The following is a 16,467-nucleotide window of genomic DNA, read 5'->3' as shown; positions in this document are numbered from 1 at the left end:
AATAACAGCAACAAGGTTTTCCTCATAAAATAAGTGCATCTATTCTTTAAATTAATAGATGCTATTATTTTACACTCGTAAAAATATATTTTTGAGTAGAAATGGCCAGTGTTATATTTCTACTGCAGTAAAAATAATTAATTTGTGAGTTAGATGGCCAGCGTTTTATTCTAATTGCAGTAAAATTAATTATATGTGAGAATTGTGGCCAAAAAGTATTCATTTCATTGAGAAATCAAATGATTTTTACTGGGGTAAAAATAATTTCACTGGAGTAAAATATTTATTTGTGAGTAGCAATGGCCAGTGTTTTATTTTTACTCCAGTAAAAATAATTTAAGTGTAGTAAAAATAAATAATTGTGGGTAGAACGGCCAACCATACTCGATGATACGTTTGGGATAACTCAAAGTTATATATAACTCTACCTCACCTAAAGATATCAACAGCCAGTGACTACCTCTTGACAGTATCGCACAAAACAGAAGAACAAAACACGCCTCAAAAATTAAATATAGTGCATATCAGTAATATAATCCATTGAAAAAATATATTCTAATGATAAACATGTTATTTATCTCCCAAAAATACACGCATTAATTTTAGCCAGTCAAATGCAGTCTATTTTTATCTCCTTTTGATGCTACCTTCATGTGCCTTTCTCATAAAGAAACTTATAAAGACTAGACTCAACAAGCAATATCACAGTAAGTGTAACATATTGTTAGTTACAACAAAGGTATAGGATATTGTTGTTAGTACTTAGAATCTCGCTAAAAGTGTACAATTATATATCTTTAAAATATTTCTACTTTCGTTTTAAAATATAGTAAACAAAAGGAAAATCGTGATACTGTTACTTATGAAATATTAACTTTGTATTAAAAAAATTAAAATTAAAATTTCCCTTTGGAATCGACTCTGTCTTCCTGTAGTGTCTAAGATTATTTCTTTCGAATATAACCAACAAAAAGAAATCCATAATCAATGAATTCTGACAAGGAATTCAGATTTGAATTTTCTGGGCAATATTTACATATCTAAAATAGTCAGATATACATGTAATAAACAAAATATCGTGTTGAACATTGTGTTTTCATTTACTTCACGTGCAGACATTTAGATAAAAATCACATAATTAAGACCATCAACAATTAATCTTTACACGATTCGATAAAGTTTTCAGAGTTATTGCTCTTTGCCACACAGATGCATTGTCTCTTGCTGAAAATAAAAAAAAAGTAGGCTATTATTATTATTATACAAATATGGACTCAATGTAGGTCAATATGCATTTATATTGACCCAGGATGACAGATATTGACCGAAGATACATGTAGTATATCGACCGAGGGCGCTAGCCCGAGGTCGATATACTTCATGTATTTGAGGTCAATATCTGTCATCCTGGGTCATTATAAATGCATATTGACCGTGCATTGAGTCCATATTTATTATATTATATAAATAATAATTTCCTAAATTTATTAGTGCAATGTATATCATCCTATTATTTACAGAGATAGTATTAACCATAAATAAGTTGGATGTAAATGTTTCAGAATTCATTGAATATTACTCAGAGGAAATTGTTTTGGCATTCCCATATCATAATAATGACGCAAGATATCTATCTCCGAATAACACAGAGTACCCTTTCCCCAGATTGAGAATCGCTCTCGTTTACACTTGCAGACGAAATGCACTGACAAAATATAAATACCTTTGTCTTCTAAGAATATATACAATCTTACATGGCATGCTTGTCTATATTTTCTTTAGTCTCCGTAATCGCTTAAACAGCGTCAAAACTCTGCTGGCTGAGTGGAAAGGTCGAACTCAAACATGAAATGGTATGTGCTAATTATTCCCGAAAAATATTCACAAATATCCTAGTTATTTTTTGTATTATCAGTCTCAGAGTTCTTCACTATATGTTTTAGATTTTCCTCACCTACAACTTGCGAACTTCCATGTTTGTCTAAAGCGAAAGTGAAAACGAGGCAGCTCGTGCGAGTCATTATTCGCTTTCAGCGGTCGTTATTAAAAAAATAAGTACTTCGTATTGACCAATCAGATTACCGGATTTCACAGAGTTATATAATATTTTTATATAAGTATGGCCTCACAGCCAGGTCTATGATATTTAGTCAAAATAATAAACGATAATTTTCCAACAGTACTGTATGCAAAAAAGATTTGTTTTGTTTGAATAGTATTTGAAATATTTAAAAAAAAGTATTTAATTTTCTTGTTCACTTGTAAATACATTGTTTGCTGGCCATTAAGTCAATGTTTTTTAATGTGATCATATATTCGTTTTTCTTTGATACCTATTGATCCATGTGTATCTTAAAGTTTGATACTTTCAGTCAAAAGCTGCCTTTGAAATGTATATCAACTAGACATCCTTATCAAAAGTCATGGCAGAGAAAAGGCTACCTGATTTTGTTGATCCTGGTCGCCCTGTGAGTATTATTAACTGAAGGTGTTGACACAGCTTCCCCATGTCTTCTGTATGTTTTCAATCTGTTTTGATTTTATTTTTCGCTCATTATAGAACACGGGTTATAAACTACACTTCCTTTTAAAAAATTTCATAGTAGAGATCTGATCATTAAAATAACTTTTTAACACAGTTCTGAGGGATTCTCTTGGCAAGATTTATTTCGCCACAGAGAGCTTTGCCATAAAATTAGCCCCACTATTTGTGGACTTTTTGCGCTTAATAGTACCGATTAATATTTGAAGCATTCTGTGTTTATTTCACTAAATTGTGTTTCTTAGGATTTAAAACAACACACCTTTCTTTAGTCTACTGAAGTGTAAACTGTCGAATCTGACAAACTGTAAATTCTGACGTTTTTTCTTTAATTTTAGTATCTCCTTGTTTCTAACACTATACAATCCGACTTCCTGTCTATTCCGACACAAAATTTGTCTCCCAGTGCATGTCAGTTTAGGCAGGTTTTATGTTTTATGTATATGTTCGGAATCTCTGAGATGTTTTACCCGTCATAGCACAAGGGTTTTAATTAACGTTCAGTTTGTTCTAAAATTACATAGTGGATAGAAAAGTTGAAACACTAAAATTGTACATTCTTTTACGACTTCATGAGATTTAAACCTCACTATTTGGACACAGAGCCTTTCGGCAAGGGGTAATCTCACACTAGTTGTGACTTTATATGCCTAGTGCAGGTTGACATTTAATGGCTCAATCTCTTTTTAGTGACGTCCTCATAAACTGTATAATACATATGTATACATGTACAAGTGAAATATTGTCAAAACAAAAAAAAATAAGAAAAAAGAAACCGCTGTTCTTCTAAGAAATCTAGTAGTAAATTCATCAAGCATTCCTTTCTTACACCAATTCAAAGCCTTCCTTTTTTTAGAAAAACAATAGGCATGTTGTAGATTATTGACAATACCTTGGTGAAACAAGAACATCAACATACAAGTTTAAAGTCATCATACGGTGATTGACTTAGCTTTTTATCAAGCTTTCCTTTCTAATACCAATTTAAAGCCTTTTTTTAAGAAAAAAATTAAACATGTTGTAGATGATTGACAATACCTTGGTGAAACAAGAATATCAACAGTTAAGTTTAAAGTCATCATTTCGAAAGTTTTATAGTCAATACAGTGACCTTTTCTGCAAATACAAATTATCATAATTAGGTCCAATACTTACTGACGTTTTTCATAATTATTGTTAGACCATTATATACAAACTGAATTGTCAACGGATTTTTCATTATTTGTGTTTGCTCTCCTCACATTTTGTATTATTTAATGAACTTTTGATCTTGAAAACTGCTTAATATCTCCATAATATATAGTTACAATTCCATACTTCTATCCGTAATCCTTTTGACCCTGTACAGATTTTACAAAATGGGTTGTGCGTTTTTTTGATTTTGAAAATAAAAACATTCAATTTGAAATATTAAGAAGAGCTTGATGACAACATGAACGTAATACTTATAGAGAACACTTGATCTATCATATATTTTTTGGTACCTTGTGAAGATCTACTAGTTTGTTATTTTTTATTTAAAAATGAAGCACCTCAAACTAGTATCTTTTAGAAAACATACCGATAGCTTGATGAAAAATTCAAAACTTATGATAAGCTTTAAGGAGTACACTGCACAGGGTTCATCTATGTTTAAACTGTCGTTTTCACATGTATATACTGGTATATGTCATACGTACTAGATCTATAAATACTAACAAAACATCTAAGTGTTCACCTGACAATTTTAAGCTATTAAGAACAAATATATACAATTTGAAATTGATTAAATTCAAATTCAGAGTTAATTATGCAAATTTTAGTTTGAAGGCTGTGTTACTTTCATGTAAGTATCTCGTAAGACTTTAAAGAAAAGGGTAATGGTGCACTAAAGTGCACCATGGTGTACATTAAAAGTGAAAATTCAAAGGAAATAATCAGAATGGAGTAAGACCACCTCTCGTTTTAACTACTGCAAGACGTTTCCTCTTGATATAAAGTTTTTTTCTGAATAGAAGGCTGACATATCTGCTGCCGCAGTAGCTCTGTTGAAGTAGAGGCATCGACAGTCTTTTCTTTGACAAATTGTTAAGGGGACATATTGGTTGTAATGATTTGAAAATATACAATCCCTAACAAAGGAATACTATAGTAAACTTTAGTTAACAATAATTTACTATAGTACCTTGTAAGTAAGAACTTTGGAACTTTGATAACTATGGTAAAAACTTTGGAAATTTGATTTACAATAATGAAAACTTTGAAACTTTATTTTACAAGATGTATATATATTGAAATCTTTGAAACTGATCTACTATATTTAAGAATTGCAAAATTTGATTTACTATTAATTTTGAAAACTTGGAACTTTGATTACTAGTAACTATAGTGAAATCTTTGAAACTTTGAATTATTATCAAAGTTTACTATAGTATTTCTAGTAAGATATTTTATCAAGTGATTAAAAAATTAAAACATTTATTTGAGTGTACACTTAAGTGTTTTTTTGATTGACTGTTATAATGTCATATCGACAATAATTATTTTCTTTAAAGGCATTTCCACAAAAACTCTTAAAAATAGACAGTTCTGAAATTTCAAATGCAACACAGTCCGTTTTATCATGTGTAGAAAGTGATTCCTGCATCGGGAAAACGGGTAACAATGAAAAGCAGGAAGATAGTGACGACGGTGATGATGCTGGTAATTATATTATTGCTTAAAATTAATTAAATATTAACATAATTTTAGAGATATTCCATTCATTCATAAAATTTTGAGATCAAACAGGAATAAAGTTGTAATTTTTTTTTTCTTTTATTAATTGAATAGAAATATTCTACATCATAAACAGTAATATATTAAGTAAAGGTAAATGTTTGATTTTTCATACTTTTTATAGATCGTAGTCTTCTATACTGTATTCTGTTATCGCGGTATGAAGGTATAAATCTAAGCAGCACTGACTGGTATGAGAAACTTACAAACATCAGACAGACCTATGATATGAAACACAGATCAAGAGAGGAGGACATCCGTGCCATTCAATCAATGAAAAAAACATCTCATAGTGTACACATCATTGGAAACGTTGTAAACTGTTATCTGTTTGACATTTTTGATGAAGATGACCGTGTTCATAATTGCCTGACGTTCAACAAAGATTATGAAAAATTCTGGAAGGTGACACCGACAGTTGTTTTGCGGAAATGCGTTCCTTATGTGTATAACATACTGGAAAACATTATGTTTAGCAGTGAGATTTCTGATATTGTTTTGAATGTTGGAATGAACTTAGTTCTATTATCAGACAGTGATTGGAAATATGACGAAAAATTTCAGAAATGTTTAAAGATATGTAAGTATTTATTTTGTTTTATAGCGCATAACATTCATGTTAAATGTATACTTAATACCTATTTTATCTTATCATTTTATTTGAATTTCAAAAACATAATTATCTAACTATTCCGAAATAGTTAATAGGATAAAACTGTTTTTAGTGAATCTTCCTCATGCTGTGGTTTACATGGTAAAAAACGATGACGAGCATGATGAGTTCAGCAATTTCAAAGAATATGTGGATGAGATTATGAAACGTGAACATAAATCCTTAGAGTCATTGAATCTGAACAGTCTCCTTGGCTCCTACCTTATTGGACGGCAGACAGGCAAAGAGAAAGGTAATGATTTCAGTTGAAAATGATATGTCTATCATTCTCTGAAGGATGAAGATTCACAACTACAATGGTGAGAACAAAGATTAAGTTATTTATTAAAATGTGGAACCCCGTAATATATGTATAATATATCAACCACAAACCCCGTTATCTACGGAAGCGTAAATTGCTCTACACTAGTTGTGTTATAAAGTTGTATATTGTCTTGTATTTTATCAACATTTAAGACCAATTCTCTGTAATTATCAAAATTGGCTGGCCACGCATAGTTACAGATTTTGATTTTTCTATCATAATTTAATACAGATGTGTGAGTGATTGTTAAAACTATAAATAGATTTTTAATTATAATCTTGGTTGCCATGGAAACGAGATACAAAGTTTCTCATTTTGGTAAATCTTGAAAATCTGTGCTTTTCATGAAAAATCATGTCCAGAGATGAAATGAGATATCTAATTTTGTGTTTATTGTTTTAATTCAATACTAGAGATTCAAACAACAATGTTTGTCGTTAAATTTTGATTTCACGCTCATAAGTGGTCATGTTATACATGGCAAAATATAAAAATTATGGTAAATTTTGCTCAGTTTTTAGAGACTTAGCACAAAAAAATGCAGCTGTTTGCAAATAAGGCAATAATAAAACATGAAAGGGCGATGATTGATTATATCAAAACAGTTTTAAAATTGGTGGGCAAATGAAATTTGTAAAAGAAATTCAAAGGTGAATATTCATTTTTTCTGCATTTTGAAGCATTTTTTGCTTCCCGATTACTTCCCTTGGGTTACTCTCTAGCGTCTGGAGGTACTATATGTAGACGTTGTAATGGTAAATAAATGATTTGGTGAGAAAAGTTATCCAAGCAGGCGAAGATTTGCAGTGTGGAAGAAGAAAAAGGACCAAGATATAATAAAAAATGAAGACAAAAGGTAATTATAGCCATTACAAATGTTTAGTATGTGTACGTTTCTCTCTCTCCATTTTATTGACAATGCATGCATATATAACCCGAGATTCCTCTGTTTTGAAAATTGTGATTGTGACACATGAAGGGACCTCTGCCCTGACTCTCCCATGAAATTTCACGATGAAAAATTAGATTAAAATACATATTTATGACAGACCATGTAAGTCAGACACAATCTCCTAGTTAGAATAATCTAACTGTGTCTCGATACAGGCCCTCACCACAGTTAGAATACGTCCCATATACTTGCATCGTAGCAAATCGGAGCGGATCCGCTCCGAAACGATTTTGAAGAATATAAAATGATTTGCACTGGGAATAACTACCAAAATAATCAAAACAAACCTTCTTGAGATTGCTTATGCCTTTTATCCCAAAAATTATTCCATATAAATACGTAAATCCAATTAATTTTCTCAACGTTTTTCTCTCGACTCCATTCAAATGTTTACATTCGGAAATCTCTAGATTGTTCCTAGTAAATGCACTATACGGGTTATTCTTTTTGCTACATTACGAATACACGGAACGAATTCTATCGTTAAACCGGGTCCGTAGGACAATATCATTTTAACGATAGAACATTCTATCTAGTTAAACCGGGTCCGTAGGACAATATCATTTTAACGATAGAACATTCTATCTAACAATCTCCTTACATATAAACACTGTGTACTTAGAGTTTTGCATTGTACATTTCTTATCACACTTTTTCCTCATGTCAGCAATCTAATATATTTTCCCACAGGTGGATGAAACTTACTCATGCTTACCTACATACACACCAATGACACCTGCAACATGGATACAAGACTGCAACTACACACAGCCATCTCCTTGGACCCAACAGATACCAGTGTCACAGTTTGAACAGCAGATGCAAACACAACCAACTCCCGACATTCACACTCAACAGATGCTTACAAAACAGATTTCTCTTAATCCGCAACCATCTCAAGACATTGAAATACAACAAATGCCAACACACCAACCAATGCGGCACCTCAAATTTCCTTAGAACAAATGCCAATGGCACAAATGATGCCTTAACAAATGCCACCACAGAACCCTGCAACTCCTTCCCAGCACACCACACCACAAAAGATGCCATCAACACACTTACATGTAGTAAGCCCACCAAGGACACCAAGGAGGTCACCAAGGAAGCATTTCTCATCTACACCCGAGGATTCTGATGGACTTGTAAGTGATGATTTACAATACTAGACAATTTTTCAGATATATGTTAGCGTTTATATTAGGATTGAATACCAGTATCAGGTAGATATTTCATAATGTGACATACTGCAATATTAATAAGTATATTGCAGTATATCACGATACACTGTACATGTATTTTCAGCAAATTTGAAAGTGACATTAGTGGTATTTTCTAATTTTATTAACTTCATTTTCAAATACAAATATGCATTTAAATGCACCATCACAACGGTTTTTTCCTTACTCTTTTGTGTAATTACAAATGCTTCTGACAATTTATATTATCTATATAGAAACTCCAAGCATATCACATGTAACGGTATATCAGTTTACGTACATGAACTACTAAAACTTATAGCGATATTATTGCCCAGCTCTACTTTAAATTAATTACAGTCTGAAAGTTAATGATAAGTCTTTATAATTCTTAATGCTGTTTTTAGCATGCATGTTATATTGTATGTAAGAAATATTTTGATAGAATCAATCTAATTAAAATTAGATGTTAGATCCGCTCGCATACTCGCTACACTAACATCTAACAACATCCCATAGAGGGTCACGTCAGAGGTCAAATGCGGAACAACTCTAGACTTATTCACTACGATTGCGTCAACAAATATCCAATGATTTTGTCAACGACAATTTGATTGGTTGATAGAATTTGACCTCTGAGGTGACCCTCTATGGGATGTTGTTAGATGTTAGTGTATGCGAGCGGATCTTACATCTAATTTTAATTAGATTGTGATAGAATTTGCATTCTCAGAAGAAAATCATTGTCATTTTATAGATATTTATTGTTTAACTTTGAAGAATTTTGTTTTTCTTGTGACACTGTAAATGTACATACATGTATATGGCAGAGTTAATTTCTAAAATTAAAATTTTGTTTTAATTTTAGATGACAAGGCTCCTTTCAAAACCATCCTTTGTCAGTTAAGAGGGAAGCACTGAGGAAAGCAAAAACTGCAGCAAAGAAGGCTCACTCATCAAAAATGGCCTTCACCTTGACAGCAAAACTCCTTCCTGCAATTCTAACATGTGAGGAGTTGGCCCTTGGTAGAGGACAAGGGTTAAAGTCAAAAGATGGAGATAAAAGACCAACTCTTGATTCCACAAAGATGACTGCGTTGAAAGGTATTAGATAAGTTAATCTCATGCAACTGGTTATATGGTAACAGCAATTCAATCAAAGATTTTGACACCAAATTAATATGAACAGTTGACCGAGTTACACAAACATTTAATTGGCAAATTCATGTATATTTATATTCCTTCTACTTCAGAATATGTAGCAGTCTGGTGTGAGAAGAATCGTGGGAAATATGGAGAAAAAGAGATAAATGACGCTGTGACTGAGCAGGTTTCATATGCCCGAAAAAAAGGAAAGGAAATAAAAAATAAAAAAAAGTCAACAGCTGAGTGAAAGAAAATTTATGTTTAACTTTGTAAATATGATGATCACGAACTGGTTATATTTGATTGTTGGACATCACAAAATTTATTGCTAGGATTTTATGAAACCAAGATTAATGTACAATATAGTAATTTGACAACTTGTAAATTTAAATTGTTTTTTTTAATTACTGATTTAACTTTAAAGACTTTAATATCTTAATAAAATGTAATAGTTTAATTGTTACAATGAGTTTGTCTATGACTTTATTTTGGAAAAATGTCCATTAAAATTGAAAGACAGAATTAATTGGCATAATCCGCTTAATGTACGCCTAAGCATTCCGCTTAATGTACGCCTAAGCAGTATGCTGTTTTCCGTCTAAAATTTAGCAGGATTTTTAGGCGGAATCTTTAAGCGGAATCTTTAGGCGGACTAATTTGCATATTTCGCCTAAGTTTCCGCTTGAATTCCGGCAGAACTCCATCTAAAGTTCGCTTGTATTTTGTCTAAGCTTACTCTTTATGAGTATTGCTGACTTCAGGCGGAATACGCCTTAGTTGTCCGCCTGAAATCCACCTTTTCTCCGCCTGGAATATTTCGTACGGGCTATGCAGTAAGAGTGATCTTACCTTAAAAGTCAGATAGAAAGATAGTTGTTCACCATCTATTGAACAATTTGTAACAGATTAAAATATTCTTAATAGCATTATCTTAGAATAAGAATAAGTAATTGAATTATTAATATTTGCATTAATTTTCCCAACTGTAGACAACCATGGTTTCTGTTCATGAATTAGAATAATTCATTGTCTCTAAGCATTTTTTTCCTGTAGAAATAAGGCAGGTACTTGATAAAAATGAACTAATAGTCTCAATATGCATACCTTTATATGGTAATAATGCAGATCACGTCTTGTTATTGTAAAGAGCTTCTTTAAATTTAATATTATATGGTTTGCTAATTAAGTTACATTGTAAAATACATTGTAGTTGATAATTTTCATAGAGATTTTGAAAAAAAAAATCACAAGCCAAGAACTCTTGACTTACGTAAATGTAATACTTTGTAGCATTTTGTGCTTATTATGTACCAAGTAACTATATTGAAATTGGCATGGAAGGCCTCGTGTAATTTAAATCTATATCAGTCTAGATTTTTAAAGTCTAAGTCTACAATTTTATTTCATGATGAAATGGAAATATAAGGAATCACTGTCTAGTTTTGAGAGTATGCCAGGGACATCAACAATAGTGGGAAACATGGGATAATTTTAGCATAACGGGCAAATTATCCTATGTTTCCCACTATTATTGATGCCCTTGCATACTCTCAAAACTAGATAGTGATTCCTTAAAAAACATATAATTTAGAAATTATGATGTAGCCGGTAATAAACTGGTACATCTAACTGCAGTAAGCAATAATAGAGGATTGTTATTTTTGTATTCTGCAAGAAAGGGGGGGTCTATATCTTTGATCATATTCTCACCTATCAGTATGAATTATTATTCTTTTATGGGTCAAATGACAATGTCTCATTGATTTTACAGATTTTGAGCTTAAATTTTTTGATTTTTTATTATCAAAAGAAAAAATATATCTTGTTATATGAAGTATAAGTTAAAGCTGTTTTTTGGCAAAATGCCAATTTTATGATTTTTCAATTTGTTATAGTCAACATTTGTTGTTATTTGCCCATGAATGTTTTTGAATATTTTCATTATTTGTGACAAGTACCTTCAGATGAAATAAGTGATACATTGTGAAAGTTCTGCTAATTTTTTATTTTTCTTCTCAAAATGTTTCAGTTTTTCAGTTTTGACTAAATTTCGAAAAATTGATATTTTGCCATTGTTTGACTAAGTATTACAAAATATTCAAATAAATCTTTAACACAATAAAGATATACATTGAGAGTGTTGATGTTGTAGTTTTATAAAAAACTAGTAACCGAATTCTAATCCTTAAAACGGGTTCAGCACAGATGGGGAAAAAGTGTTATTTCAGCAAGATTGCCACGCACAAATTAGCCATTTTGGTCAGGATTTTTGTATTCTGGTTACCATGGTAACAGATGATGTCCAGAAAAAAAGTATGCCATATATATGAGTTTTACCCTAGGAAGGTCCTATATGCCAAGTTTGAAGAAAATCGGAGAGATGTCGTGGCCAACCTTTTTTCAATCTGTTTGATTTTTACAGAGAACTGGTCTTAATGTGTTATAGCTCCTTATTTATACACATATTTTGAATTGTTTTGAGATGTATTTACATAAGTGAAGACAACTTCTTTTGTTCAATAGATTTTATTGTTCTTAGTTTTACCGACTAAAATATTATATCAATTTTCAGATATCGATCGAAACAAGATATGTAATCATGTCAATATAGTATTGTTGATATGAAAAAATATTTAGTTATATCGACATTGATATATGAATATTTTCGAGAAGAAGTAAGAAAAAAGTGTTTTTGAATTAACTTCGCGGGGGTGGGAGCTCTAATAAATCTTCACCTCACTTTGGAAAACGTATGTACCATGTATTTCCTATCGGGTAGGATTATAGGCTGAAAGAAATTCAAAAATATTTGAGTGATTGATTGATTAATTATATTGCTTAACGTCCCTCTCGAGAATTTTCACTCATATGGAGACGTCAGTCGTATGCCGGTGTAACGTTGAAGTTTGAACCGAGTTGAAAATTGACCCAGGGTCATTTTTCAGCATTGAATACTGAGACTCAAAATGTTGAATTTAGACCCGTGTCCGTAACAAAAATGAGCCGGGTCGTGGAATTTTGATCATGAAACTTGTTCTAAAGTCAACAGCATGAAACACGTATTTATGATTTGATTCTCACAACTGTGATTTAATCCATTGGCGTCGGGAAGAAATGGGGGATTGGGATGCTTAGCCCCCCTCCCCCCACTTTTTTTGCAAAGATAGACAGTCCCGAAATAGGATTTTCGGGTTTTGACAATTTTTCTTTTCAATTTTTTGATTAATTTTGTCAATTATTTCAATTTTTTTCTATTTTCAATTATCAACCCGTACTTTCAATTTGCTCCTGATACCAATGTAATCAATACACACTTCATTCAGATATATTCTTAGAATAAAATATTAACAAAATATCTTAGATTTTATATGTTAAGTTGCATGTTACATGCGCCTTAAATACGCAATACCGGTATTTCGTGAAAAATTATTTTTTAAAAATCATTAGTATATGTATTTCAACTTATAATGTCCAACTTAAAAAACGGTTTTTTACAAAAAAAAAAAAGATTGTCATCTTTTTGGCATAGTTAATCAGACAGATCAAGAACGAACCCGACAATACATATTTACTTTGTTAAGTACAGGATGGAAAGTGAGAGGGATGATCTCCACCCCCCCTTTTTTAGGATTTTTCAATTTGCTAATAAAACCTTGTTTCATGGCAGATTTAGAAATGATGGTTTCATCATTTTCAATGGTTCTGAGACTGAGATTCTCGATTTCTTTGAACTTGGCAATCAGCGTCATCTGCACTTTAAATTTACCTTTGAAATCTCTGTTGATTGTGTAAACTTTTTAGACACATAAGTGTATAAAGGAAGAAAATTTCAAAAATCAAACAAACTTGATATCAAATCTAACATAAAACAAACAAACTATTTTTAATATCTACACAGGGAAAGTTCTCACAATTCAGCGGTATTCAAAGTTTTCGTCAAAGGTAAATGCAAAAGACATGTGATATCAATGACACTGCCCTCCGTGTTATTCTACAAGATTTTAAAAACACTTGTCAAAGAGAGGCTTCTCTGACACAGAAATAGATCTTATTTTCACAGGAATAATTGGAACTTACAGAAATGAGATCCGAAATAAAAGTAACGGCAAATTGAGACCAACAATAAATTGGTTATGGTTACAAAATATACTCCGAGAGTCAACGGACAAAATACGATCTTAAAATACTGGAATAAACAAAAAAAGACACAAGTTGCAAAGAAATATCTACCTTGGAACCAAGTAAAGTTTATAGCTAAGACAAAAGCAAAGGCGATTATGATATCATTTCAGATCATGTTTATCACAAGAAAACATTGATGAGGCAAATCTTAGGGCAAGTACCCGTTACAAAAACTGCCAAACACTCTTTACTATATTTTTTTATGTATATTAATGAATACCGGTACTTATATTTCCGACAGAAAGGAATTCTTGGTTTAAAAGTTTAGTCTAGAGTGTAGGGTTCTAATAAATTTCATGGACAAGTTTTGCTGATTGATGTCTTTATTTTCACTCCAGATTTCCAGGATTTTTGTTTTATGTCCTATTCATTGTTTTGTAGTTATTTATGAATGCTATGGATTTCAGAAAGTATTGTCAAAAATTAACTTGCAATGCATGAAGATGACTGAAATCGTGCACTGATCAAAATGTACATATACACACGGGATGATAGGTTTATTCCTATTATTCTTGAAAAGAGAAAAAAAAAATGAAACCGAAATATAAGTATAGAGATACTTATAAATCCCTTAAAACAACCTCTAATTTCAAAAAATGTTCAAAATCTGAGATGGTGTCAAAATTCAACAGTGTTGAAAAATGACCCCGGGTATAAATTCAACGACTTTTGGTCTCAATTTTCAACGGAGAAAAAAAACACCCTATATTCAATATTCAACGTTGAAAAATGACCCCCGGTTTAATTTTCAACTAGGTTCATTATTCAACATTACACCGGTGAAGGGCTTCAAATTTTGACATTTACTCGGCACTTAGGGTCATTGAGCAGTGAGGGAACTTTATCGCGCCAACGCCTGCCGCTGACACGGGGCCTCGGTTTTTAAGGTCTCATCCGAAGGACCCGCAACTTTCACTTCAAAGTGCCGAGCTCATGGCGAAGGAACAGTTGCTAACCATTTTATGGACTGGGTCAGTCGCGGCCGAGATACAAACTAACGACCTCCCCATCACGGAGCGAGCGCTCTACCAACTGAGCTACCGTGAACGGTTAAAATATTTGAAAAATGGGGAAGGAGAGGCATCAACAGTTAGATTATTTGCATTGTCATAGGGGGTTATTGTACCCAGCACCACTTTGGAAGAAGAAATCTGATACTAGTATTTTTTCTCATGATTTACTGCGTATATCTCTTGAGTTTAGTGGGGGGTTGTAAATCGCTAATGAAGCGAAAATATAAAAAGTATCAGTATTATAAAAGTAACACTGATTATGTACTTTGGGGGATATATTAATGGATATATATTACTGTTGTACTAAGTTTTTTTTAAAAGCTGGATGAGAGCCACTAAGAAACTCTCGTCTCCCCCTCTTCAAAAGTGGTGACCGGTAAATTACCCCCCCCCCCCCCATGAATCTAACTTTTAATGTGTTTTCATCTCCCTTTTCAATATATGTTTTTTAAATTTTGATTAAGCTTTCAATCGTACACGCTGGCAAATACATGGTACATGATATCTGTTGTGTGCACGTACCTTTCTAAAATACTATTGCTTATTTGTTGATACAATACAAAAACAGATCCACCGGCGGTGTGTCTGGCGCCTGCCCTGCAGATTAATTTTTTTGTCCACTTTTATGAATTTTGTTTTGTTTGTTTAGTTTAGTCTACATACTTTATCTACTTTATTGTTATTTGTTTTAAATCATCTCTAACTCATTATACAATTAAAAGGTATGCATTTTCTTCGTGATGATGTAACATAGTAACATCATCGAATAAAATATCACCAAATAAGATATAACAGTGGGACGGACAACTTCGGAATGGACATTTTTCCGAACTTGCGCACCCTTTTCCTTTAAAGCTAGCCTCTTGGAATTTTTTTTAAATGGTGGGGTTTTTCTACCTAAATGAGTTTCTGAAATAAAAAAGCAACATTTTCTGCTAGTTTTTGAGATATTAAGTGTCAAAAATAAAAATCCCATGGGGAAACGTACTTAAAATTACCCCATGAAAAACCCCACAAAAACCCCATGGGGTTCCAAATTTCCCCCATGGGGAAAATAAACCCATAGAATTTTTTGTGGGGTTTTTAACCCCATATATGACTAAAAATAATATGTGGGTTTTTTTTCCCCAGATTTTTCCTACATAGGGTAAAAAATCCCATAGAATGTTCTTTATTTATCTTTATTTTTATGAAATCTGGAACAATGGATGCATTATATTTTTGTCAATTGCCTTTTTTTCAAAGTTAGGCCTACTGATCGAGACAAGTCTGTTTTATTGTTAAAAAAAAATTTGTGTTTTTTTCCCCATACCCTAGCACTTGTATAATTCCCAAAAGTACTTATATAAAATATACATATTATAATTAACATGATTAATGTTACAATATATTTCTTTAACTTCTCTGAATGATTATGATTATAATGGCAGCTACTAAAATAATTAATTAATTAATCCAAGATATTAACTTCATAATTCTGACAGTGTTTTTACATGTCTTTCAATTAAAGTTGTATCAAAGTCACATTTATAAGATTTGTACTTCTGTTATTGTGTTTGATACAGTAATATTTCATTATTTGTTTACATGTAACATAGCATGGCATGCTTTAAAGCCTTCCCAACACTTGTTTCTGCACAGCACACGATGATACTAAGAATAAAATGTATTTCTTTTTATTTACACCTGTTAGGAGTCT

General features: G+C 31.9%; 1 protein-coding gene and 1 long non-coding RNA gene across 2 annotated transcripts; both read left to right on the top strand.

Annotated features, from left to right (window-relative positions):
* Nucleotides 1–2,373: 2,373 nt before the first annotated feature.
* On the top strand, nucleotides 2,374–6,263 carry LOC134245421 (uncharacterized). The gene is made up of 4 exons (XM_062727734.1): nucleotides 2,374–2,468; nucleotides 5,077–5,224; nucleotides 5,424–5,879; nucleotides 6,025–6,263. The coding sequence occupies exons 1-4, from the start codon at nucleotides 2,424–2,426 to the stop codon at nucleotides 6,219–6,221; spliced, it is 846 nt and encodes a 281-aa protein (XP_062583718.1). The 5' UTR covers nucleotides 2,374–2,423; the 3' UTR covers nucleotides 6,222–6,263.
* Nucleotides 6,264–6,886: 623 nt separating this feature from the next.
* LOC134245351 (uncharacterized) lies at nucleotides 6,887–11,702 on the top strand. The gene is made up of 4 exons (XR_009987412.1): nucleotides 6,887–7,132; nucleotides 7,919–8,373; nucleotides 9,296–9,531; nucleotides 9,681–11,702. It is a non-coding gene; the product is annotated as an uncharacterized LOC134245351 (long non-coding RNA).
* The last annotated feature ends 4,765 nt before the right edge of the window (nucleotides 11,703–16,467 follow it).

Source organism: Saccostrea cucullata, unplaced genomic scaffold, assembly GCF_032062105.1.
Source record: "Saccostrea cucullata isolate Sc308-1 unplaced genomic scaffold, CSIRO_AGI_Scuc_v1 ctg1915, whole genome shotgun sequence".
Classification (NCBI taxonomy): Eukaryota; Metazoa; Mollusca; class Bivalvia; order Ostreida; family Ostreidae; genus Saccostrea; species Saccostrea cuccullata.
This window is presented reverse-complemented; position numbering and strand designations above follow the sequence as displayed.

Excerpts from the sequence above, each read along its gene's own strand:
- LOC134245421 (XM_062727734.1), top strand. The coding sequence starts at position 2,424 with ATGGCAGAGAAAAGGCTACCTGATTTTGTTGATCCTGGTCGCCCT. Across the intron at positions 2,469-5,076 it reads TTGTTGATCCTGGTCGCCCT|GCATTTCCACAAAAACTCTT; the intron begins GTGAGTATTATT and ends TTTTCTTTAAAG. Across the intron at positions 5,225-5,423 it reads TGACGACGGTGATGATGCTG|ATCGTAGTCTTCTATACTGT; the intron begins GTAATTATATTA and ends TACTTTTTATAG.